This window comes from Arvicanthis niloticus, chromosome 11 (assembly GCF_011762505.2).
Source record: "Arvicanthis niloticus isolate mArvNil1 chromosome 11, mArvNil1.pat.X, whole genome shotgun sequence".
In the NCBI taxonomy this organism is placed as follows: domain Eukaryota; kingdom Metazoa; phylum Chordata; class Mammalia; order Rodentia; family Muridae; genus Arvicanthis; species Arvicanthis niloticus.
In genome coordinates, this window is record NC_047668.1 from 66,475,042 (window position 1) to 66,500,575 (window position 25,534).

The window sequence follows — 25,534 nt, forward strand, 5'->3', positions numbered from 1 at the left end:
TTCTGATCAGTGGACTGCAGTGGCACTTGGAATTCCAAGGATAACATTTCAGCCAGCAATGGACATAGATGTCTAGATATTCCCCTTGCTTGGTGGGAAGTTAGTTTTATTGGTTATAAGTCTTCTCTGTGGAAGGCTAGGAGTTCTCTTCCCTCCAATGTGTCTACCCTTTCATTTGGAAGGTTGTCTTGGCATAGGCACGAGTGATCCTTGGCATCTCCTGATCTGCCTTAAGCCAGTGATTCTCAGCTTGGCACTGGTGGTATTTTGTTGTGAGGGGCTGCTCTATGCATTTCAGGATGCTTAATAGTTCCTTGTTTTTATTCATTAGACTCCAGCTTTCTCTCTCTACCTCGTAAGCTAAAATCTGAAGATATTGCCATACATCTTCTACAGGCAAAGTTGCCCCTGGCTGAGACCACTGCAGTGACTCAAACTGAATGTCATCTCCTGGGCTGTCACGTTCAAAATAACCAAAGAGGCTACCTGTTGTGGGAGATATATGAAAAAAGAAAACCATCCGGCTAGCTCCCGGCTTGGCTATCATGTTACTGCTCTAAGCCCATTTGTCTTGGCAAGCTATCTAGCAGGACCGGAGCTCCCAAGCTGGTTTCACTGAGTTGCTCTCTCTAGCTCGCTCCTGTAGTAACCTGTTCCTGTGTTTCCAGCTCCGGTTTGTTCATTCCTGGAGCCGCTAGTTCCTTCATAGCCATACCCACCTGGTCTGAGGACCCACTTCCCAGTAAAGTAAAACTCTAAAGCTTAAAGATTAACCAATGGATTTATATATTAGCAAATACCCAATATACAAGATGTCAACACAATTAGAATTGTTATCCCAATTACCTAACCTTGATATGAATAACTACCTGAGACTGCTAGAGACAGGAGGGTGACATCCGCAGCCATCTTGCTTCCCCTTTTCCTCTTTGTCCTCCTTTCTCTCCCTCTCCCCCAAACTTTTCTGCTCCACCTCCCCTTCTACTGCCCAATCACTGGCTCTAGCCTTTATTATTTTACAAATTAAGGTGGGCAGAAGGTTCACACTCCTTGTCTGCAGTCCCTCCCTGGAAAGCAGAATTAGCATCAAAACACAAGACCAGGGCTACCCATAACAACTACCCCACAGAGCTGACTTGGGTTCTTTATGAGTCCCATGGCAGTTGGTAAGCACAGGAATAATAGATTGTTTCACCATCAAGACCTGCCAGAAACTTTCTACACTGCTGCCTATAACCCATCTTACACCCAGCCAGGCCACACAACCAACAATACACTCACATTTCTAGGAGCCACTCCCTATGGGCCAAGCATTCACACAGGAGTCTAAGGTGTCAAACCTATTCAAACCAGCATACATATAAAAGGTCAAGTAGGAAAATTGTTCACTATCTCCTTATCTAATTAGCAAACACAAGAAACACAATGAATCTTTACAAAGAAGAGTAAGGAAACTATTAAAGCTTTTTCAATAAAGCAAATTCCAGGTTCTGGAGAGATGGCTCCATGGGGAAGAGCACCTGAGGCTCATTCAGAGGGCCTGGGTTTCGTTCCCAGGCAGCACCCACATGGCAGCTCACATCTGTAACTCCAGGTCTAGAGGACCCGATGCTGTCTTCAGGTCTCCATCGAAACTGCACACATGCGGTGTACATCCATCCACGTAGCACGCATTTCGTCATGTCGAAGGATTACAGCATACTGCTATTATCTGATGTTTTATAAACTGTGAGTCATAAATTATGGCAAACAAAAACTATTTTCATCCCAAAGGATAAGCAAATTACAGGTTAAAAAAATCAAGTTTAATATATAAAAAAAAGTTACACATAAAGGTTTCCTCATTTCTAAAACTTAGACTTTTGGGAAGAAGTAGTTCTTACGTCAAGTCTTTTCAAAATCCTAATCAGCTGTTCTTTGTCAAGAACTGAATGCTGGAGAGTCCAGAGCAGGAAGCCTTATTGACAAGTGTGTTCTTGGTCACATCACCCATAGAGGCTGTGTACTTGGTGCTCCAGGGCTATAAGGAATCCTAGAGACAAGGGGATTCTTGCTTGGTTGCCATCTCAGGATGTGCACCTGGCTCGAGGCATCTAGCTGGGGACAGTCCTGAAGCCTGTGCCTTCTCATACTTACATATGAATGCGTCTGTTTTCCCAAGGCTAACTTTGAAGGACTCAACTGGCAGCAGTGAGCCACAGGGCAACACTCCACTGAGACACTGCAGGCTACTTGCTTTTTGTGAAGGTGATGCTGTGTTTGGTGCACCAGTTCTATCAGGATTCAAAAGCATCTTCATCTCAGGGTCAGCGACCCTGTTCTGGGAAGTCCTGTTGCCTCCACAGTCTGTGAGATGCTGGTGGTGATCTTCACTGAGCAACAAGACCATGGTGCCACCAACACGCAGAACTCTGCAACAACAACAACAAAAAAACCCCAAAGGGTAATTGGGATGAGTATTTCTATGTTCCAAGAAACAACAAACCATTCCAATTTATTTAAAATAGTTGTTAATCTGAAATTTAATTTCATCTATTTAAATACAAGAGTTTTGATAATTAGGTGGCATCTTCCATAATGCATATTCATTATAGTAATTATGGAATCTCAGTACAAATCTGCCTTAATTATCTATTTTTGTTCTACTTAGACAGCAAGCTTCAAAGTAATTTGTAGTCACATTCTAATAAATGATTGTATATCAGAGAAGGCAAGTGTCAGCATCCTATGGAATCAGCTTCCTTAAGAAAGAAAAGGCTGCAGCAGAAGTCACCAGGAGGAGTCAGGGCATGAACAGAGGGGCAGTTAAGGGATGATCCCACAAAGGGCGGATCAGGAAACATCAGCTTTTGAGAATTTATTTACTCAGTCATACAAATACTGTAGGTGACACATCCTTGGGAACAGTGACAGCTCGTGAGTGACTAAAGGTTCACAGCAGTGACGGGGAGGCAAGGGGCAGAGAGGGAATGGTAGATGCTGCAAGATGCACATGAGAGGCTCCAAAACCAGGCTCAGGAGTGAGCCAGCCCAGTGACAGGAAGGGAATGGGGAGGAAGTGGCAGCAGAGACAACAGGAGGAGGTACTGAAGGCGGCTCAGCCTGGTGGGGGAAGCAGAAAGAGGGGAGCAGAGGTCAGTATGGAATGATGCCATGGATGGTGGGTTCCAAAGGTCAGCTGGGTGTACAGTCTGGGGGTCCTGAGATGCCACGGCTTGAGGCAGAGACAGGAGGTTTAATGGTAAATAGAAGATAAAGCCAAAACGTGGCAGAGAACCAGGAGACGTACCCTAGAGAAAGCTGGAGCACTGCTCCTGCCATGGAGGCCAAAGGAGCTTGGTATCAAGTGTCAGAAGCTAAAGGACCAGCAAGTGGCCATGGTTAGATGCCACCAGTGAGCCTGGGGATGGACAGAAGGCCAGGGCAGAAAGGGGATACTGGTTTGCTAAGGAAGAGTCCACTCAGAAAGCGCATGTCTAGTCTGTCCTATGGTGCCCAAGGCTCCTCTGCAGTCTGCCTGCTCCTCTATTTAAGACCCACTGCCTGCCTGCGTCCCTCTGGCCAAGGATCTTCCCTTAGTTGTTCAAACTCACTAACCTGCTTCTGCCTTCAGTCACTTCACCTCATGCTCTCTCTTCACTTAACAGGCCTCCCCTTGTGTGCTTTTCACCCTTCAGGTCCTGACTTCTGCTGCCACCTCTGTAGACAGGCATCTCTTGACTATGCCAGGACTGTTCTCCCTCTCCAGCCAGGTATCCTGTCTCTTTGCTCCACAACAGCAACCATGACTGAAAACACTGTGGTGTGTACCACTGTCCCACTCTGACAGGCGGGACCTCACCTGTCCTGCCCACTACAGTGTCCTCAGGATCTAGTTCAGGACACAGACATTCACACATCTCTGAGAGCATCTCCAGAAAGAGCAATGGAACCTCTTAGAAAGAACAGGGAGATAAAATGGCTGAAGACAGGGAGGAAAGCGGGCACAGTATGGTTCTTGAGGAAGGAACTGGGAGAAGCAGTCTGGCTGAAGGAGAAAAGCCACTTCTACACAGACCAGCAAGCAGGAGGAGGTCAGCTATATGCCAGAGACAGAAATAAGAAAACTACAAATAGCTCTGAACACAGCAAAGAAAATGGAAGTGAAGTGGTAATGATACATGGTCTTTTGATGCGTTTCATTATCCAGGATGAGACATTGGATGCTTAGGACAGAAACACTGGGATGATGAACATTTTTGAAGATGGAAACTTCTATAGTATTTTTGGGACAGTGGTTAGTTAGATTGTATCAACAATACAGAATACCTTCAATCCTGCATTATTACCTCTGTGAAATTATCCCAAGACTACATAATAGCAGTGGCAGCAGAGTAACAGTGCTCAATAATGGTGATAGCTAATAATATTCACTGACTGTTTACCACCTCCTCCTTCTAGCACATGTGCAAGGCAAGACACTTCACATGACATTTACCAGCTTGGTCACTGAAAGTTTTTCCAATAATGGAGAAGATAAAGGAGAAAAGATGACCCAAACTTCTCTGATGGGTGCTCTGCTAGGCCTCTCTCCATGTACATGTACACAGAATTCCTTACAAAAGGGCTATTCAGAAACTATAATATTGCTCAAAATGCTTGCCTTGAACAGCAGCAGTATTTCAGTTCTTGATATTGATGATAGTATCTTTAAAATGTCCTGTTGTTAAAAGAGGTGAGGAAACTCTGTATATCAAACCATAGAAAAGATTTCTCTTCTGCATGTGACCCTGCAAGGCCAGGCATAGATGATTCAATAAAGCTGTTACAGGACCTGGAGCACATTAGGTCTTTGCCATCTAACCACCGACTGCCAACCTTCTACCTCAGGAAGTTGGTGTAGTCACTGGTCCTTGAGTGGCTTTGTTGCTTCCTTTCTCACTGAATATTAGCATGTATAAAAATATGGCCCCCTTTAAAAGTTCTGTTACAACTTCCAAATTTTACTGGAAACTCTCTTCTTCCATGAAACCACTCCAGGCCTCTTGAGCACGTAGGGTGCTCTCCTTTCATCAGGGTAAGCAAGGTTCATTTCAAATCTTGCTCACGTATTTTACATGGGGATGGTTGAGAAGAAAGCCCAAATGCTCCATCAAATTCCTAACTGTGCTGTCTTGACGAGATAATTAAGTGAGCTGCATGTGAAGCTCTTGCTATCACAGGAATCATCTGTCTGACAATCTGAGTCCGATCCATATTCCTTCTTGGGGAATCCCGTTCTGTATGACACACAGAACCATCTAGTTCCACAGCCACTATGAATAAGGTTACTGAATATATATATATTTTTCTTAATTTTAGTAACACAAGTCTCCTCTTTTGATTTCTAGATCCAATAATGCTTTTAATAGAAGCTGTTCTCAGTCACTATGCTATGTTGTCTGTATAAACCTGAAACTACGTAAGTCAAAAGTCAGGTCATAAAGTCTGGGGGCAGGTAGTAAGGAAGCCAGAGCAAAGAAGAAAGAAACCCCTCGTATGTTCAAATGCATGGACTTTAAACTGGACTTACTGAGGCACTCTTAATATGCAGGAAACTTGAATATTCATCTGCCTGACTCTGGTAAATGTTTAAATTCCCTGACAGTGGGCAGGCAGGCAGACACAACCATCACTGTCTCACTTCTACAGAAACTTACAACTGCTGCACGTGCTGTCCACAACCCTACCGTCCCATGACGTGGAGATATGTCTAAAATAGAGAAAGCCAGATCTTTTGTCAGGTTATTATCTCTCTGAAAAGTTCCGGTTTAAATGTGTGTCAGGGCTCACACAGTTCATTATCTCTCTATGAACTGGTTAATAGGCAGTGAGCAACTCAGTTAGGGTCACAGGCTGTACTTACAAGCTGGGCTGTACAACCGGATCACAAGCAGCAGCTTTTAAGAAACATACCCAGGCCCAACCCTAGACCAATTAGGTCAGAGATGTGGGGAGTGGTGGGAAATGGCCATCGTATTTTAAACACGCTCATGCAATGACTTTAACATGAAGACAGGGTGGCGAAGCCTGCCAAAGGAGAATTAATATCAGATCTGGGGATGACTAAGAGATGCCTACACCACAAGTGCTGCTTTGAGCAGGACAGAGCCAGGGACCCAGGCAGCAGGGAATGGCTTTAAAATGTATTTATCTCACTTATTTATTTTTGCATGCCTGCATGCCACAGCGCACACACATGGGGGGGTCAGAGGCGTCATTCCGGAGCTAGCTCTTGCTCTCAGCCCCGACAGGAGGACTGGGTTTGCAGATGTAGATATGCTTTACTGCATAGGTCCATGCACACAAGGACAAATCCCTAGCCCTCATGTAGAAGAACAGATGTGACAGCAGGTGCCTTTGATCCCAGCAAGGGGTGTGGTGAGACAGAAAGATCCCTGGGGCTTGCTGGTCACAGTCCAGCCAAATCTGTGAGCTCCAGCCATGCTCAGAGGACTTGTCTCAAAAACAGTGGAGAGTGAGACAGAAAGACACCCAATAGAGACTTCTGGCCTCCACACATGTGCACCACATGAACACACACATGTACACCACAAATGAGAAACGTGATGCACCCAGCTGACAAAATGCAGTGAGACAGTGAGACAGCTAACAGGTGGGTGAGACCTTGAGCCAGGCTTTGACTCCCTATGGTATGTTAGCCTTGACACTGGATTCTCTCACACACTGGTGACATATTACTCCCACATAAGAGTAACGACACTCATGTCCTGGTGCATAAAATGTCCAGCTGATGTAATTTATCGTTGATCAATCCCTTATTATTGTCTATTCCTGTATCAATATAAATGACTGAAAAATATTTATTTAGGCCTCACTGAACCTCTTGAAAAAATACTTCCATTAAACTATATCCAGAGGTCAACAGTGGAAGATGTGGTATGAACCATAGTCTGCATTTTCATCTCATGCCAGCGAAGTCCCATCTTGTCATTCTGGTCTGTGGCTCAGCAGGCACAGGTCATCAGTTTCTCATCTGTAAAGTGTGGGATCTGACAAGGAGGATGCAGGTTTTTGTGAAGATTAGAAGCAGATATCTAAATTATCCACTCTGGTTACTGAAACAATAGTCATTTTTTTTCTCAATAAAATTAATGGTATAAGAAGACTCAGAAAATACATTTCAGTTATAAACTTCTAACTTTTAGAAAATTAATAGTAACAATTTTGGGAAATTATACTATTGCAAAAGACTTAAGGGCAATGATATATTTTGACTAAATTGTCTGTAGCTAGAAAATTATGGAAATAAATTCAACAACTTACCTTTCCATTTCTTGTAGAATGCTTTTGATATCTTTTCCTAACTTAAATTTTTTTCCAAATGGAATGTCAGAGATAATAACATCCACACTTTGTGAAGGCAGTGGTAAATCTGGAATGCAGGAACCAGAGACTCCTATTATGGCAAGGTCGGGGATCTACTGCTTCAACAAAACACCTGTCTACAAGAATTTTAAAACATATCCAATAAAATTCAGAGTTTCTATATTGTTTCTATGAAAAGACAAGATTCTGAAGTCTTTGGAGATCCAAGATAAAAACCAACAGTATTATTGTTTAATCCTCCCTGGTCTGGCAGGGTACAGTCAGAAGGACAAGACAGATAAACACAGAGGACAAGAATCTTTTAACAATTTCCTTTTTATTTTCCCCAAAGGTCTTTAAAGGCTTAGGTGGCCATTCCTTGTAAATAGGCCTCTCTCCTCTTCTACTTCTGAGGCAGTTCTCACCAGCACACAGCATCAGTTCTCACCAGCCTGGCAGCATCAGTTCTCACCAGCCCCACAGTATCAGTTCTCACCAGCCCCACAGCATCAGTTCTCACCAGCCTGACAGCATCAGTTCTCACCACCCCCATAGCATCAGTTCTTACCAGCCCACAGCATCAGTTCTCACCAGCCCCATAGCATCAGTTCTCACCAGCCCCATAGCATCAGTTCTCACCAGCCCCACAGCATCAGTTCTCACCAGGCCACAGCATCAGTTCTCACCAGCCCACAGCATCAGTTCTCACCAGCCCACAGCATCAGTTCTCACCAGCCCACAGCATCAGTTCTCACCAGCCCACAGCATCAGTTCTCACCAGCCCACAGCATCAGTTCTCACCAGCCCACAGCATCAGTTCTCACCAGCCCACAGCATCAGTTCTCACCAGGCCACAGCATCAGTTCTCACCAGCCCACAGCATCAGTTCTCACCAGGCCACAGCATCAGTTCTCACCAGCCCACAGCATCAGTTCTCACCAGGCCACAGCATCAGTTCTCACCAGCCCACAGCATCAGTTCTCACCAGCCCACAGCATCAGTTCTCACCAGCCCCACAGCATCAGTTCTCACCAGGCCACAGCATCAGTTCTCACCAGGCCACAGCATCAGTTCTCACCAGCCCACAGCATCAGTTCTCACCAGCCCCACAGCATCAGTTCTCACCAGCCCCACAGCATCAGTTCTCACCAGCCCACAGCATCAGTTCTCACCAGGCCACAGCATCAGTTCTCACCAGCCCACAGCATCAGTTCTCACCAGCCCACAGCATCAGTTCTCACCAGGCCACAGCATCAGTTCTCACCAGCCCACAGCATCAGTTCTCACCAGCCCACAGCATCAGTTCTCACCAGCCCACAGCATCAGTTCTCACCAGGCCACAGCATCAGTTCTCACCAGGCCACAGCATCAGTTCTCACCAGCCCACAGCATCAGTTCTCACCAGCCCCACAGCATCAGTTCTCACCAGCCCCACAGCATCAGTTCTCACCAGGCCACAGCATCAGTTCTCACCAGGCCACAGCATCAGTTCTCACCAGCCCCACAGCATCAGTTCTCACCAGCCCACAGCATCAGTTCTCACCAGGCCACAGCATCAGTTCTCACCAGGCCACAGCATCAGTATCTACAGAAAGCACCATTGACTGAGCACAGAGTTCATGTAGGGGTGTTTGCAAGATAGGCTGTGGGCCACAAATTTGATGCAGAGACTCCTGAGATATTGAGCACACAACTCATAAGACTGTGAGCACACGATAAAGCCCTGTAAATTATTAAGTGCTCTGAACTGCCTGTGGACAGATCACTTGTAACTAAGGATAAGGCCTGAAAGTAGCAACAACAAAAGCAAACAAGTGAACACTTCTGTTTTACATGTCTGAAGGATGATCCAAGAAATGTGAAAAGTTTAGTTTTAAAACTGTAGATCTTTCCCTTTTTCTTGCAGAAAAATGAGTACAAATTACATTGCTGTCTTTATTATTAATAACAAGTCACCAAAAGAAAAAAGAAAAAGAAAAAAAAAAAAAAGAAAAAAAAAAAAGAAAAACTCCATGTTGATGAAAAGCCATGCTTCACATAGAGAAGTGAAATGCATTTTCTTCAGCTGCATGTGACAAACATCTGGCTTTGATCCACAAATATCACTTAAATAACTTCTAAGCTTTGAAGTAAATGCTAGGTGCTTCTATAAGCAGACCTGTCTCATTCGGTCAGTGATGCCTTCATAGTGGACAGTAAATGTCAACAGACTTCATTCGAGTTATATGCTCATCACTGCCTTTCCAGAGACATACAGACTTGGGACTTACTTTCCATTAAGAATGCGCTCTAATGAACTTATTGGCACTAAGAGCTCATTACAAAATAGAAATGTTATCAAACAATACAACGGCAGCATGCAAACACTTCCAAGGTGACATCTTATCTGTTTTCTCTGTACTTCATGTACACCTAGCCTATGACAGCCACATTTGCCAGCAATTCCCCAAAGGGGAACCAGCCAGGCCAACAGGACAGGAGAGAAGTGCAAGAGAAAAGCACACCGGCATGAAGGAAAGAAGACCACATGGCCTTAGAAACAGCTTAGCTTGTCATATTCCTCAACAAGGGTATCAATAAATGACAAAATCCTGTAACAAACGTCTTGCTAGAAAGCCTGTGGATGAAATGACGAGAGACCAGCTGTCGACTGCCTTACTGGAAGCAACAGAACATTCTCTTTACTTAGTTACATTTTAATTACATCACAAGTGTATTTCTTTTGCTCAAGTCTTGTCTGTTACATGTTCTAGCACACATTAAGAATGCGCATACGTGAACAGATGACAATGCCTAAGTAGTAATGAGCTCTTACTTCTCAGATAACTGGCAGCCACACCCACTCTAGGCCATATTTTCACAATGACTAAAACTCAGGAAACAATCAGGAGAATTTCTTCAAGTTAAATGATCACCTTTGATTATACTAGTAGAGGGTTACAATACAAAGTGAATGCTGGCAAAAAGCAGAGACGACAAAGCACCATAATACAATAAAGTGGGGTCAGTAAGATGGCTCAGTGGGTAAAGGCACTTGCTGCCAAGCTTGATGACACAGTTCAATCCCTGGACCCTGCACAGAGAGAACTGACTCCTATAACTTGTCCTTTGATCTCACACATCAAATAAATATAAATATAATACAATAAAGAGAATGAGGTAAATTACTCTATTTAAGAACAGCAGAGGTACATTTTCTTGTTTTTTAAAGTGAAACTTCACAGGAAACATCTCGAAAATGAATCAACAGTGAAGCTGGAAATGTGGCAGAAGTCTAGGGGGATAGGGGAGGGGGGAGTCCATTTGCCCTCCCTCAGGTCTTCAAGGTGTCGTGGAGAAAGCAAACAGATTCAAAATCCCGGCTCTGAAACGTCTTTCTGTGAGTCTGCTTTATGAAGCTTCTATACCAGTGGTTCTCAACCTTCCAAATGCTGTGGCCCTTAACACAGTCCCTCATGTTGTGGTGACCCTCCAACCATAAATCTACTTTTTTTTTTTGTTTACAACTTCATAACAATAATTTTGCTACTATTATGAATTGTAATATAAATATCTGATAATAGGATGTCTGATACAAGATCCTTGTGAAAGTGTCCTTTAAGGAGTCTTGACTCACAGGTTGAGAACCGCTGTGCGACACAGAGGTGATTCTAACATCTTCTCCTGTGGTACTCATTTCTGCTGCTTTATCTCTCTACAAGAAAAACTTTAAACATGCTCTGTTCTCTTGGATTATAGGTTCAATATTTACTCATAGCCAAGAGTATAATACAGTTTCTGCAACAGAACTAACTGAGCTGCTGAGAGAGAGAGAGAGAGACAGAGAGACAGAGAGAGAGAGAGAGAGAGAGAGAGAGAGAGAGAGAGAGAGCATGATACCAAGGGACCGCAAGTAGTCAAGGAGCTCAGTGAAGCCTGCTAAAGCAATGCTGGGCCCCGGCCACAGGGGATCGGGGCTATGAGGACCCTACACTGTTCAGCCACAGGGGATTGGGGCTATGAGGACCCTACACTGTTCAGCCACAGGGGATTGGGGCTATGAGGACCCTACACTGTTCAGCCACAGGGGATCGGGGCTATGAGGACTCTGTGTGCTTCATTCCTAACCCATCTGTCACTGCTGATTCTCTAACAGTGAAGAAGGAGTGATGGTTATACTCATTTGCTCTCTGGGTTCTTAAAAATATTGGTTTAGCCCCCAAGGGTGGGTGACTAACTCACTTCTCTATGTCCAATAAGAAGCAAAAGATTGGCTAACTCAGAGCATATCTCACAGTTCAGGTGGAGTTTAAACTGCTTCTCCCTCTAATAACCTCTTTACGTTATGGTTGCATCATACTATCGCGGGTCATAAGAGGACAATGATTCAGTCACAAACACCTGCAGAAGGTGTGCTCCAGCTTAACGCTATGGAAACACGGAAATATCACTTCCCAATCAGCAGTAATTTAGAAATTTCAAATAGCTATAGTAGTAGAAGTAAAGTGCTTGTTAGCTCCACAGGGCATAAGCAACCAAACTTGTGTATACACACACGCACGCGCACACACACATGCACAGTGGCTCTCCTTTTGTGTTTAGCATCTCACCTGTAACAGAGCCTTTAAGTAACTCAATCCTGTCTGCAAGGCCTGCGGCCTTCAGATTCTCACATGCGCCAAGTAACTGCGTGTCGCTCACATCAGCACCCATGTAAAATACATCCTATGGGCGAAAATCCATACGTTAAGTATAAGTAAATCCATTAAGTATTTCAGTATTTAATGAAACCTACTTGCATTTTATTAAAAGGCAAAAATAAAGTTAACAGATTCTTAATTTCAAGTTAAAACAAACTTAAAGCATGTTTTTCAAAACATACAATAATAAACTTTAAAGTCTGGTAATATTTTACCATTACAGTTGCCTAAAGAATCTGGACATTAGTATAATCTAGGTATGAATAATTATCATAATCCTGTTACATTTTCTTAAATTCTTCATAGAATTTAATGAAATAATACAGAAATCTAACAACTCTTGAAAATCTATTCTAATGATAGTAAATAAGAACTCATAATTACAGTACTCCAAACATAGACTATCTGCTTATATAAAATTGGTGACTATAATTATTAAAATAAATACCTAACTTGACTTAGGCCAAACTTTGCAACTTACCGGCCACTCCTCAGCGGCTTCCACAAGTATAGTCCCAAGGCCACACATCGGATCTAAGACCAGCGCTCCAGCCTCAACAGATACAAATTGGTATTACTATGTCTGTTGTAATAGGTCTAGTGTAAAAGAAGACTAAACCTGGGGAGCCATGATTTCAAGAGTTAAGATTCCTTCTTATACTCCAGGAGAACCTCAGGCAGCTCAAGTCCTAAGGCATTTGCCATGGTTTGAAGTCAGAGGGAGCCCAGTGTGGTCAAGGAATATCAAGTGAGGGGGCAAAGGTGATGGTAACATTGGAGAGGCAGCTGGGGGATGCCAGGACTGTAAAGTCCCCAGACCTTAGAGGTCTACAACAACACGCAACCCCATACTTCATGCTTGCTCAAAGCAGGGCACCTGGGACGTTACTCTTTCTGGAAATGAAATGGCTAAAGAAGTGGTCACCATCTGACATGTTGCTATCACTATGTCCAGGGGAGGGAATGCAGGACAAGTTGTGCATTGCTCTGAATGGTATCATCTGGATATCAGTCACATGACTTCCTACAGCGTCAGGCTGGTTAAGCCATGCCCGTCACTTGGTACACATAGCTTCAAGGAGTCAGGACAAAGAGATACTATTTGTTTGTAGGGAAATAAAAATATGGAGAAAAAACCAATTAATTACTCCCACTCTGGGAATAATAACATCATTTCAGATCTTGTCAGTCCCCTGAGGATTCTCGTTCTATTGCTGAAGGACATGCAAGTGTTACAGGGTGTGATTAAAGAAGTCATATAATAGTTGGAGGAGATCACACTGGCTGCTCTGGAGCATGACCCATAAGGAGGCTGGTTAGAGACCAGGCAGGAGAGATTAGGAATCATACTGGGAGAAATAGTTGGATTTTGGGTATATTTTAAAGGGTGGAGCCAGAAGGAAGGTTTGGATGTGGACTATTAAAGAAATTCAACAGGCGAGAATGATTAAACTTTTTGTCTGACCAACAGAAGAGTTGTCTGTTACTGGTGGGGGCAGAGATGTGGGGGGAGATCTGAGGAATCAGGAAACTCTTCTGACATGCTCATTTTAGACATCCCTAGACTCTTGGTATGCACAATGAGTGAGTCACTGCATAGATGAATCTAGAGCTCAAGGTTCAGCTACAGAGATGAGGTTAGGGTTAGTCAATTTCAGTCAGCTGATATCATATTTAAAGCTAGGTGAGATTGTCTGGGAAGCAAGGGGAGTTAAGAAGGATATATATATATATATATATATATATATATATATGTACATACATACATACACACACACACACACACACACACACACACACACATTGCTCAGACATGCTTACTGAGAGGTGGTGCATGTGATTCAGGAGGAGAAGGTTCACAACCAACACAGGAAATCTGTCCAGGGAAAGTAGTCATGTCATCAGATGTTAAAAAGGACGATGGACCAGTTCAACGAGGTCTTCATGAAAGACCTGAGCATGCGAGAATGGGATATTTTGGTTTTTTTTTGTCCCCCCTCAAGTTGCAAGAGCAATGGACAGGATGATGGCAGTGGCCAATTAGAAGGAAAAAGTCCTTAAGTATGAAAGAGGAAGCTGAATCCAGTACCCAGTTCTGGATGGAACAGACAATTTACCACCAAAGGACAAAAGGCAATGCTATGTGGGCACAGATTCTCAAAGCTGACAGATTGGGTAAAGAGAACACACTAGTTCTGACTCTAGTCTTCAAGTCAAATAAAAAGGGCGAGCATTGAAGGTGCAGAACCAAAACCAACCAACCAACCAAACAAAAACCAAAAACCAAACCAAACCAAACAAGCCCAAAACTAGTCAGTATAAGACAGCAGAATTCTTCCTTTTTGAGAGACAGGGTCTTGCAATGTTACCAAAGCTGTCCTCAAAGCCCTGGGTTCTTGTGATGCTCCTGCCTCAGCTTCCCAAGTAGCTGAGACTACAGGTAGACATTTCAACACCTGGCAAAGAACAGGATTACTGAAACAGAGACATGAAGAAGACATTCTGGATTTGACATGGTCTAGGATGGGACTAGACCTGATCATTACAGGAAGAGAAGCCAATAAACCAAGAGGCAGGTCACTGTCTGGCTATGGTGATCATTAAGAACCAGATAGGAGTAAAGGCTTATGCTCTAACAGGAAAAACAGGGACAGAGGTCTGTGCCTGACTGCTATACTCTGATAACATGTGCTTCAAGGGCAGAAGAAAGAAACCAATAACCAGTGAGGAGCAAGCAGGACACCTACCCCACTTCAGGTTGAGTGGTGCTCAGATGTGGGAGAAAAACATCCATCTCTGGACGTGTCTACAGAGGAAGCAGGGTTCCCAGGGCACAGCCAGGAGTCAGGACCAGACGGTACCTGAAGGAAAGAAGTGAAAAATCCTTCAGGCAAGAAACTTTGTGTCCTGGTACCAGACATATGTCTACATCCAGACAAACATAAAAGTTCAAATTTGTATGTGGTCACATACATTTATATTTAAACACAAACTTTGAAACCACTGAAAGTATAGATAAGAACAGATGGGAACCACAGCTCTAGCCTTATACAAAGATAAATTAGGATTAAGGTTTAAAGACCAGCATGGACTTAATCCCTGGTCATGCTGATGCTCAGACCCCAAGGTTCTGGTGCTCAGAGAAGCCTGGGCTCCCACTGAGATTTCCAAGAAGGAACTGGTAGGGGCTCCTTGCCTGGGTTGAGTAATAAGAACAGCAGTGGAACCAAGTGGGGGCTTGTCGTCAGAGAGCTATAGGCCTATGAGACCAGACAGCTGTCCTTCCTTCAGGCATCTCAGGGCTGACACTCTGCTGATACAGAGATCTGTTTGCCCCATACCATTTGCTCCAGGAAGTTTCATATCCCTGATAACAAACACACTTTGACCTTAATGAGCAAACAAAAACACTGGGCTCATCTGAGGGGGAGCAAGGCATCCCATCTGCCCTAGAGAGCAGAGATGTGGACTACTGGCTGTGATGTGAGACTTCACAGATACTCACACCTGATACCAAAACCATGACTTTAAAGCTAGAAAAACCAACAAGTGATTAAGGGAGATCATGTCTCTGTTTCTCTTGGAACTTAGAAGAACAGCTCAAGTAGAGAGGTAAAGTGTGAGGAAACCACATGAGAAAGGATGAATGGCTTGGAGGATGGTGCGGCACATCAACACGCTCCACTAGGAACTTCAGAGGTGGAGACCAAAGAGTTTAAAGTCACAGGCACGAGACAGCTGAGGCAATGATGTCACATAACGGGAGAGTGCTTAGCCGAGAGGAACAATGGACAGTGATTACCATTGAACAGTGGCAATTTCAGACTCCACGACGACTTTCAATACCACTGCCATAACAACTCACACGTGTGTATTTCCTATGACAGCCATTGGTTTAATTGCTTTATTAATGCTAACTCATTGAGTCTTAATCTGAACCTACCATAACCATCACAGCAGGAAGGAAGATAATCTAAGGAGAGCCTGTCTCTCCACTCATCACAGAGAAAATGGACTCAAAGAATGTTTCTTTGAACCTTCTGCTGAGAGAAAGCAGAGCCAGAGGAGGACTTTGTCTTGGAAGGATTTCACAGTCTAACTACCGGACCACTGAGCAACAGAGGCTGGGGCAGGACCACGGTGGTGGGCAGGACAACAATTGACCAGGATTGCTTAGTTATCTACACTGGCCCTTTATTAAACCTAAACACCCTGTCAGGACTGCAGAGTCGGACTGCAGATGGGTGGCTCATTGGACATTTTTTTGTTAGTTTTTTTCCCCAATTGATTAAATCCTTTTCCTTTTTTTTAAAAAATTTTTTATTCATAATTTTTTAAATTTAAAAATGATTTTATTTCTGTGTATGAGTGTTTTGCCTGCATGTATAGCTGTGCATGCGTATGCCCAAGGAAGACAGAAAAGAGGTGGATGCCTAGGACTGGAGTTACAGACAGCTGTACTCCATCACATGGGTGCTGGCAATCAATTGAATCCTGGTCCTCTTGAAGAGCAGCGATTGAGTTTAGCCACCAAGCCACATCATCAGCCCTGCTTGTCACTGGTCTACTGAGGATAGGTGCTAAGCCTAACCCATTAGGGCTGCTGAGGCCCAGGCTCTGAGTCTAATGCTATTCTAGTAGTACAACATACTATTTTAATCTTGCAAACAAGAAACTGAGGCAGTGTTGTTACATATCTTCCCTAAAAGTCCTTGACCAGTAAGTGCCAGAGACAAACCTCACCAGGAAGGCGGACTCAGGAACCCCTGGGCGTGAATGGAAACATACTGGTGCATGCACGACAAAACACACCATCTACAGAGATGCTGGCAGCGCTTCTGAGCTTCAGGGTTGAAGACCAAACTCTTAGGAGCCTGCTTTTAGAAAGAAGCAAGAAACCCCATTGTGTGTGCCACTCACAGGTGGCACCAGAAGATAAAGGGAGAGTATTCCATGCCCCAAAAGGGAGAACTCCAAGTCAAGACCCTCTGTCTGCCACAAAGGGTGTGCCAGGAAGAAAGGATTCAGACAGTGTTCCAGTCAAATTCGGCAGGAGAGGGCATGGCTATAACAGACTTTAACCAAGTCATTGCCGTGCTCCAGACAGGGAAGGGGAAGAGAACAAGGTGAGGAACAACACACCTTGGAGGGACCTTTGCAACTGTACCCAAGTGTGCTATCAAAGTGTGCTTTAACAGAGAGCCGTGAGAGAGCCAACTAAGCTTCTAAAACAGCAAGGGCAACTCTGAGGGAATCTGTGATACGCTGTAGGTGATTTAGTTCAGTTCAGCAGCTGGGGGCGGGGAGGACAACTGCAAAAGTCTGGTTGCAGGGAAGAGAAGAGGAAGGACTCCTCATGACCCAGAAGGGGCAGCTGGGAAGAAGGAGTGGACATGGGTCAGTTAGGAGTGGGTAAAGCAACCTACAGGAATGGCCCCAAAGGAGGAGGACATTAAGTGATTAGCAGGTACACTGATCACAGCAGGGGCAGTTCACAGGTAAACAGTAAGAAACATTACAGACAGACAGCAGACAAGAAGTGGAGGAAGAAGACAGAAAGTGATTCTGCCATGCCTCTTCTTGGATGTTTTCAATGAAAAAGACAGGGCTAGAAAAGATCAAAGCCAGGCATGCAGCTGGGTGTGGTGGTAATAAACAGAAAACAGGGAGGTTGACACAGAAGCATAGTCACAAGTTCAAGACCAGCCTTTGCTCCAAAGTGTGCTCAGGACTTCCTAGGAGAAACAAAAGGGAAAATAACAACAACAACAAAAAAACCCTTGAACTTGAAAATTAAAAGCAAGGTGTGGCTGGGCAGTGGTGGTGCACGCTTTTAATCCCAGCACTTGGGAGGCAGAGGCAGGCAGATTTCTGAGTTCGAGGCCAGCCTGGTCTATAGAGTGAGTTCCAGGGCAGCCACATCTACACAGAGAAACCCTGTCTTGAAAAAACAAACAAACAAGCAAGGTGTGAAACGATCATAAGACACAAAACATGTTGAAGTCTGAGCTGAGCTGGCTGACCCAGACAGAGAGGAGTTTCACAGCAAAGACAGTGTTTGCAGTGAAATCTCATAGAAAGAGAAATGCCAACTTAATGCAAATATAGCAATGCAGGAAAGTTTCAGCTTTTAGACAGTAACGCAGGTCACAGAAATCATGCAAAACATTTTTCAGTAAGAAAATACAACTTTCCTATTGTCAGTGGAACTTTCACAGACTGATGAAGAAGACGCTGGACAGAGAGAAAGCCAACATTTTTAAAGATGAAGGTTCTGGAGGCCACATTTTTGGACCGTGACTCACAAGATCAGAAATAATAAAACACAATTCATTTTTTAGTCAAAATGCTTACACAAGTTCAATGCAGAAAAGCAAAAAGCAAGAAATAAAACAACAAAAAAGTTTAAGCTGTAATGGCTTTTAAGTCAATTTACAGCTGCAAAAAATAAAAAAAAAATTAAAAAAAAAAAAAAAAAAAAAGGAGAGAAAGGAGAAAAGAGAAACAACCAGCCGGAGACTGTAGTTAGAGAGGGATACAGGCATCCTCCTGACCTTAATTTCTGCAATAGATGCCATAGCCCACGCTATAGTTGACCGCAGCCCAGCTGTCTGGATGTAAGTTCTGCTGGCTAAGGGAATTCTGCAAGGAAGAGACAGGGTAGGTATCAAATATTACTATACGCTAAAGAACAGGATGCAAAAGTGATTATTCTGTCTCCGAGAAGCACTTTAACATATCAACCTGATATGTTCTCTGAACTAGAGGATATTGGATATTTTAATCTCATTATTAAATACATTCTACATAGGACCATGTTTAATCATCTAGTGTGGTATTTAAGAATGACATTTTTTTTTTTTTTTTTTTAGACAACTGAAATGTAAACTCTCCTATGTTCACGTTACAAAAACATAATCACACATGAAGGAAACCTCTTACTTGGCACTTCCCATCTTTCTACACAGAACAGCTGGCCTCATCAAGAGGAACAGGGCTTTGTGATCTGGATAAAATATGGGGAATTTATAGTGTCGTCTGTAAGCTTGGTTTCTGCTGATTTGCATCTTTCTCAGAGGACAGAACAAAGCAGGAGCATACAAACAAGTCTCAGCTCTTACTCTTAACTGCAGCACAGGCCCACCCTCTTCTTAGCTACCATGTCTCTACATCTGACAGACTTCAAAGTAGTTAAAAGTACTGTCAAGCTATCATGTATCATTTCTGTCATTTTGTGTGGATATAGGTCAGAGGTCAGCCCTGAGAGATGCTCCTCAGAGGCTGTCTGTCTACCTTATTTCTCAAGACTGGTTCTCTGGGACCAGAAGCTTGCTGACTAGCCTTTGACTGGAGAGCAGGGACCCCGCTGTCTCTGCCTCCCCAATGCTGGGGCTCCAAATGGAAGCCATCTGGGGTTCTGAGGATGAAGTCAGGTCCTCACAAGAGTATAATAAGCACCTTATAGACTGAGCTGCCTCTCCAACCTCCACTTCTACTTCTTTAATGCAACAAGCAAGGGGTATCCTTTTGTAGCTGCAACTCTGATAGGGTAAATAGACTATGATGTCAAGATTTTGTGCTGGTGTGTTTGGTAGTAGGTTTATTTTAAAATCAGTGAGAGCCGGGCGGTGGTGGCGCACGCCTTTAATCCCAGCACTTGGGAGGCAGAGGCAGGTGGATTTCTGAGTTCGAGGCCAGCCTGGTCTACAAGGCTATACAGAGAAACCCTGTCTCGAAAAACCAAAAAAAAAAAAAAAAAAAAAAAAAAAAAACCAACCAACCAAAAAAAAAAAACCCAAAAACCCAACAACAACAACAAAAAACAAAAAAACAAAACAAAACAAACAAACAAACAAAAAAAAAAAACAGTGAGAAGGCTGTCACACAAAGCCATAGTTTTCTGCACCCTTTTAAAAACCTTTCAGTATAACTCCACACAGTGACTTGTTATCAGTTTATTTCTCATCTTTCTCTGGCTTCACATTATTCTGTTTGTATCTTCTATATGCCTCTTAAATTCTTAGAACCACAAGACACTGTAACTGTGCACTTCCCGTCACAATCAGGTGGTTCTGTGTGGTGAACCCATGTGAAATGGCCTTTTAATTGAATCCTTTTCAGGAAATAATAGTCACATTACAAATAGTGTTGTACTTATAGCTTTGAATTCCAGGTTGTAAACTGGCAGCAGATAGACCATAAAATATTTTGATCAATGAATTTTGATCCTACAAAGTAAGCTTGGCAATTATCGTGCTGCAAAACACATCAGTTTATTCTATAAATACCCATCAGGAGAGCGGAGTGGAAAACAGTCCCCAGCTGAGAAGTTTACAGTCTTCCTCCGAGTAGCAGGGATTTGTATAGGTCCTCTGAAAACTTTGACGTATCTGTCAAATATAAATGTGCCCTTATTCTGCTTAAACCCTGGCATCATAACCTGCTATGACCACAACAAATGGACCCATTCAACCATCATGGGGAGTCAAGGGGAAGCAGAGCTCAAACTCCAAAGTTCAATCATCTACTTGTTTAGGATTTTTAAAAATCAGGTTTTAGTTGTTCAAAAGGAAAAATAGGCTTTGGTTCTTCCCATGTAGATAACTTTCTTTCTTCTCTCACACAGCATCCTCCATTAAGACAAGCAGGGTGGTCTGTATCATCTTAACGCCTAGGTACAGCCCTCCCTCTCCAGGCACACCTGTGACCTGTGTGGGTTGTCTGGATTTAGGTTAACCTCTGAGAATGGCTGTGAGGAACTCCTCTGATTACATGATCAGTGTGGAAAGTCCCATCTCACTGTGTACATGATTATTCCCTGGGTAGGGACTCTGGGCTGTATAACATGGAGAGTGTGAGCTAAGCACGACATGCATTAACTCGCTGCTCTCTGTGCTTGCCTGTGGATGAAAAGTTTCTCTGCCTTTGTAGACTGTAACCTAGAGTTCGGAGCCAACTTTTCTCCCTTAAGTTGCTTTTGTCAGAGTATTTTATCTCACAAACAGAAAAGTATCAAAGAAACGAAGACAGAAATTTTGCTACATCTGCCTGGAAGATCTTCTCTTGTCCACTGGGGAGGCCTTAATCCCCACACCTTTCTTGTCTTTCATACTTTCTATCCCTCTTAGCCTCCCTCTCTCTCCTTCCTTGTCTTTCTCTCTTTCCTTCAACCCCCTCCTCCCCTTCTCCCTTTCCCTTTTGCTCCCTGCTTCTGACACAGTCGTGCTATATAGTCTACGTGGTCCTGGAACTTGCCGTGTACCCAGAACATCCTGTTGTAGATGACAAGCATGTGGCACCACACCTAACCTTTCAAGTCTTAGGTCCTTCACCCACCTGCCACCCAATAGTTAACTCTTTCCTAATTGGTCAAGTTTCTATCAGGGGCCACTCTACTGCCAGACTGCATTTCTTGAACTTAATAACCATCTTACTCAGAGACATAGTTGTTCACCTCAGACTAACTCAATGGATTCCTGTAGCGCTAGTAATATTTCTCCCCTTCCTGAACGGTTTCAAAAATACAAGTTAAAATGTATTCAGCAAAACCTGAACCTTAGAAACACACAGGCTGGCTCATTTAACCCCAACCACAAAGCTAGTTTGGTGGTTTGAATAAGAACAGCTCCCACAGACTTATCTATACAAATGCTTGCTCCATGGATGGTGTGCTGTGAAGGAAGGGTTGGGGGGTGCGGCCTTGTTGGAGGAGGTGTGTCACTGCAGATGAGGTTTGAGGTTTCAAAGGCCCATGCCAAACCCAGTCTCTCTCTACCTCCTACTTGTGGATAAGATGTGAGAGCTCTTGGCTACTGCTACCACACTATGGCTGCTTGCCTGCTGCCAAGCTCCCCTCATGATGGTAATGAACTCTAAGCCTCTGAAACTGTAAGCCTCCAATGAACAATTCCTTCTGTAAGTTGTCTTGGCCATGGTGTCTTATCACACCAATAGATAACTAAGACCGCTATAAAGTAGGTAATATCATTTTCTTGATTTTATAGCAAAGAAGAGATACCATGACCATGTTGTTGTGGGTACAGTTAATGCCCTTGAGATGTCAAACTGCTCTTCAAAAGATCCACACAGTTCTTATCTTTAAAAAAGCAACCCTTCAGGAACTCCTGCAATATTCTGATGTGGCATCGGACATCCTGGCTATCTTATGCTGTTTCCTAGGTTTCCACTCTCTTCATGGCCAGGGTCACTATGCTGTTCTTCTGGTCATACTCACACAAATCATCATGTCATCTTCGAGACACCTTTGAGACCACTTTTTCCTTCACTGAGGTAGTCAATGCAACTCACCACAGGATATCAAATGTAACTTCTCATTACACTGTATGTTGCAGTTCTCAGTCTTAATCTTCAGGTTCATATGTGCTTTTAAACGTTTAGCTTATTACCAATTGTTATTTGAAATGCTATATGCATGACTTGTGTTACTACAAGTATGGAAAAATTGGAATTATAAAACTTAATGACTTAGGAAACACTTATATAAAGTTATATATATTTGTTGAATAAAAATTTAACAGTTTTATATATAATTGAAAATTTAAAAGATTAGTTTATTTGGCACTGGAATCTAAATCTATCACTGCTGCATTTTTGTACTACTGGGGTTGAGATCTTCTCTTTCTCGTCAATTTCTAGACTCCTCTTTTTGCGGGGGGAAGTAGAAAGTAGCTGGGAATGTAGTTCAGAAGTACAGCATCTGTTGTATTGCGTGTGGTAAAGCCCTGGGTTTGACCCCCAGCACCAAGGATGGGGGAGGAAGATAGGGAAAAGAAGAGGGAAGGAGTGGGAGAGGGAGGCACAAAGATACAAAAAGTGACTGAAACTTACTTTCTGCTATGAATTCTTGTAAAATATGCTTTATGTTTAACTGTCTTACTTGGCCTTCATTTTGGTGACCACGAATAAACACACAGCTCAAATGTAATTCTGCGGTTTCCCCCCATTCTTTCTGTCAGCAATTAGGGGATTTTTAAAAAGCCAGATAGGCAGAAGTACTGGGATTAAAGTCATGAAGGCCCCGCAGCAAGGCAGCCAGGACACCATGCAGCATACCGCAGGTGAGGCTTGGGTCTGAAGAGCTGGCAGTGGATAACTGTGGCTCCGGGAAAGCAGCAGGCCACCAAGGCAGGTGACAGTCTCACAGGGGTTACAGTACCAAGAACTTCATCTAACTCCTGGTCCATGGTGGTGGTGAGACACTGGCAGAGCCTGCCATATAACCAGCACTAAGCAGGGACCCAATCACTCAGCATTCTTGGCATGTGCAAAGCTCTCGGTCTTGTGCTGGCCAGTCGCAGAGCTCTGCTGGAGAAGAGCCACTGTACCTTAGGCATTGTAAAAACATGTTCTCATGTAAGACTGAGAAAACGGGAGCTAAAGGCAAATGCAGAATCAACAGAAAATGGTATGTAAATCACTGTACTGTGTGCACAGGGTCAGACACACAAGACACTTTTAAATGCCATTGCTATTTACGTGCCTTCAAGAACCTAAGAGTGACCATTTGCATCCAACCAACTTTCTCCCCAAAGCACCTAGAAAAAGCAACTGTTGCCCACTAAGAATTCAGTAGATATGTTTTTTTAAAAAAAAGAATTTGAACTTATTTAGTACTTTGCATGAGTAGACAGACACTTGAAAATGATTTTTAAAATGAGCAAGACACTCGTAATAAAACAACAATGGCAATAAAATCTGGAGAATGTTCAATATGCATTTATGCATTTATATAACTATGCTTCATTTTCTTTTTAAATTCCATTGCCAAGATGCCAATAGACTAACAATCTTAACTTATACATGGACCTGTGCAGCAGCATTTCAAGATTTATCCTATGTTCCATGGAAGGCTGTGACCAACCTTTCTTAGCTCTAGTTAGAACAAGGCCTATCCCCAAGCAAAGACCTTGGCAAATTGCCTCCTCTGCTGTATCAATAGCCCATACCACATAACAAAAGTAAGTTCATAAATCTACAAATAGAGCCCTTACCTGAGCAGGGGAATCCCCACCACAGAGTAAGCGTCATTCAGGTGTATGAAGATCTAAAAGAACAAATACAGGCATCAGAGCAGCACAAGAAAACAGCACGTCAAGCTACTGACAATTGGAAACATTTGTTTTGAGTTCATATGACTTGGATTTTAATAAGAGACACCAAGACCTATTTTGTCCTAAACCAGATATAAACCAAACTCAAGTTCATTTTATAATAAGAAAAATCCGAGGTCTAGGTGGTGGGTGAGCTCTAGGGTCCTATGTCAAAGAACTCAGATCTTTCTGCTCTGGGACTCTCTGGACTGAAGTAAATGGATAGAGTTGGGGTAGCTAAGACTTCCTCAAGTCTGGTCTAACCTCAAACAAGACATACAGCCATGCAGAGCTGCCTACTGAAGACAGCTCAGGCAAAGGACGCTTCTGTAAGCCAGGGTGCCCTCCTCTCTACTGTCTGTAAGTGAGTGTCTTGGTTAGGTTTCCATTGCTGTGAGAAACACCAGGACCAAATGTAACTTGGCGAGAAAGGGGTTTATTTCATAGTACAACTCTTAGGTCACTCCATCCCTGAGGAAAGTCAGGGCAAGAGCTCAAGGAGGGAACCTGGAGGCAGGAACGGAAGCAGACACCGTGGAGGACACTGCTTATTGGCTTGCTCCTAAGGTTTGTTCAGCTTGCTTTCTTGTACAGGTCAGGACCACCTGCCTAGAGTGGCATTGCTGCCCACAGTGAGCTAGGCTCTCCCACATCCATCACTAAGAAAATGCCTCACAGACCCACACTCAGGCCATCTGATGAAGGTATTGTCATTGAGATTTCTCTTCCCAAATAATTCTAGCTTGTGCCAAGCTGACAAAACCAAACCAAACCAAACCAAACCAAACCAAACCAAACCAAACCAAACCAAACCAAACCCTAGCCTCAGTCCTTCCTTCTGTTAAGTCCCAGTTAGAATTTAATGTGTCATCATTAGTAGACCACATCAAAACTAAAAATGGTAGTTTTTATTACACAGTGGACTAAATGGGACTTTCACCCAAAGTGTCTTTCCCCCTTCTTGCTCTTACAGTCTGAACACTGAACCCAGGGCCTCACACATGCTGGGTAAATGCTCTACCAATGAGCCACACCCCAGTCCCCAAGGCCAGCACTTTCCCTCAGTACTAGCACTTCCACCAGAGTCTTTCTAATATGGGTAATTTTCATCAAGATTTGTATGAAATAGTCACACATCACAGCTGAACCTTCCAATTGTATTGATTACGCATTTTAGCAAAATTACTTAATAAAGTTCTGTTCAAATTTTAATATATATTGATCTCATTTTCACATACCAAATATCAGAAAGTGCTTCTCTCCCTATAAAACTGAATTCCTATCAATTTTACAGGATCAAATAAATAAATATTTATTTATTTATTTATTTATTTATTTATTTATTTATTTTTTCCAGACAGGGTTTTGCTGTGTAGCCTTGGCTGTCCTGGAACTCAC

General features: G+C 43.3%; 1 protein-coding gene across 3 annotated transcripts in view; it reads right to left on the bottom strand.

The window, feature by feature from the left end:
- Positions 1 to 1,783: 1,783 nt before the first annotated feature.
- Thumpd2 (THUMP domain 2 tRNA and snRNA guanosine methyltransferase) overlaps positions 1,784 to 25,534 on the bottom strand; it is a 36,928-nt gene continuing 13,177 nt past the window's right edge. The window contains exons 5-11 of one of the 3 annotated variants that reach the window (XM_034513768.2): positions 24,038 to 24,090; positions 18,581 to 18,668; positions 12,508 to 12,579; positions 11,937 to 12,051; positions 7,306 to 7,414; positions 2,137 to 2,411; positions 1,784 to 2,032 (exon numbers count right to left, since the gene is read on the bottom strand). In XM_034513768.2, the coding sequence (XP_034369659.1) occupies positions 2,031 to 2,032; positions 2,137 to 2,411; positions 7,306 to 7,414; positions 11,937 to 12,051; positions 12,508 to 12,579; positions 18,581 to 18,668; positions 24,038 to 24,090 (714 nt within the window). In that variant the 3' untranslated portion in view covers positions 1,784 to 2,030. Of the gene's footprint in view, positions 2,412 to 7,305; positions 7,415 to 11,936; positions 12,052 to 12,507; positions 12,580 to 18,580; positions 18,669 to 24,037; positions 24,091 to 25,534 lie in introns of those variants that run through there. The other 2 variants (XM_034513767.2, XM_076942352.1) reach the window with 2 other exon arrangements.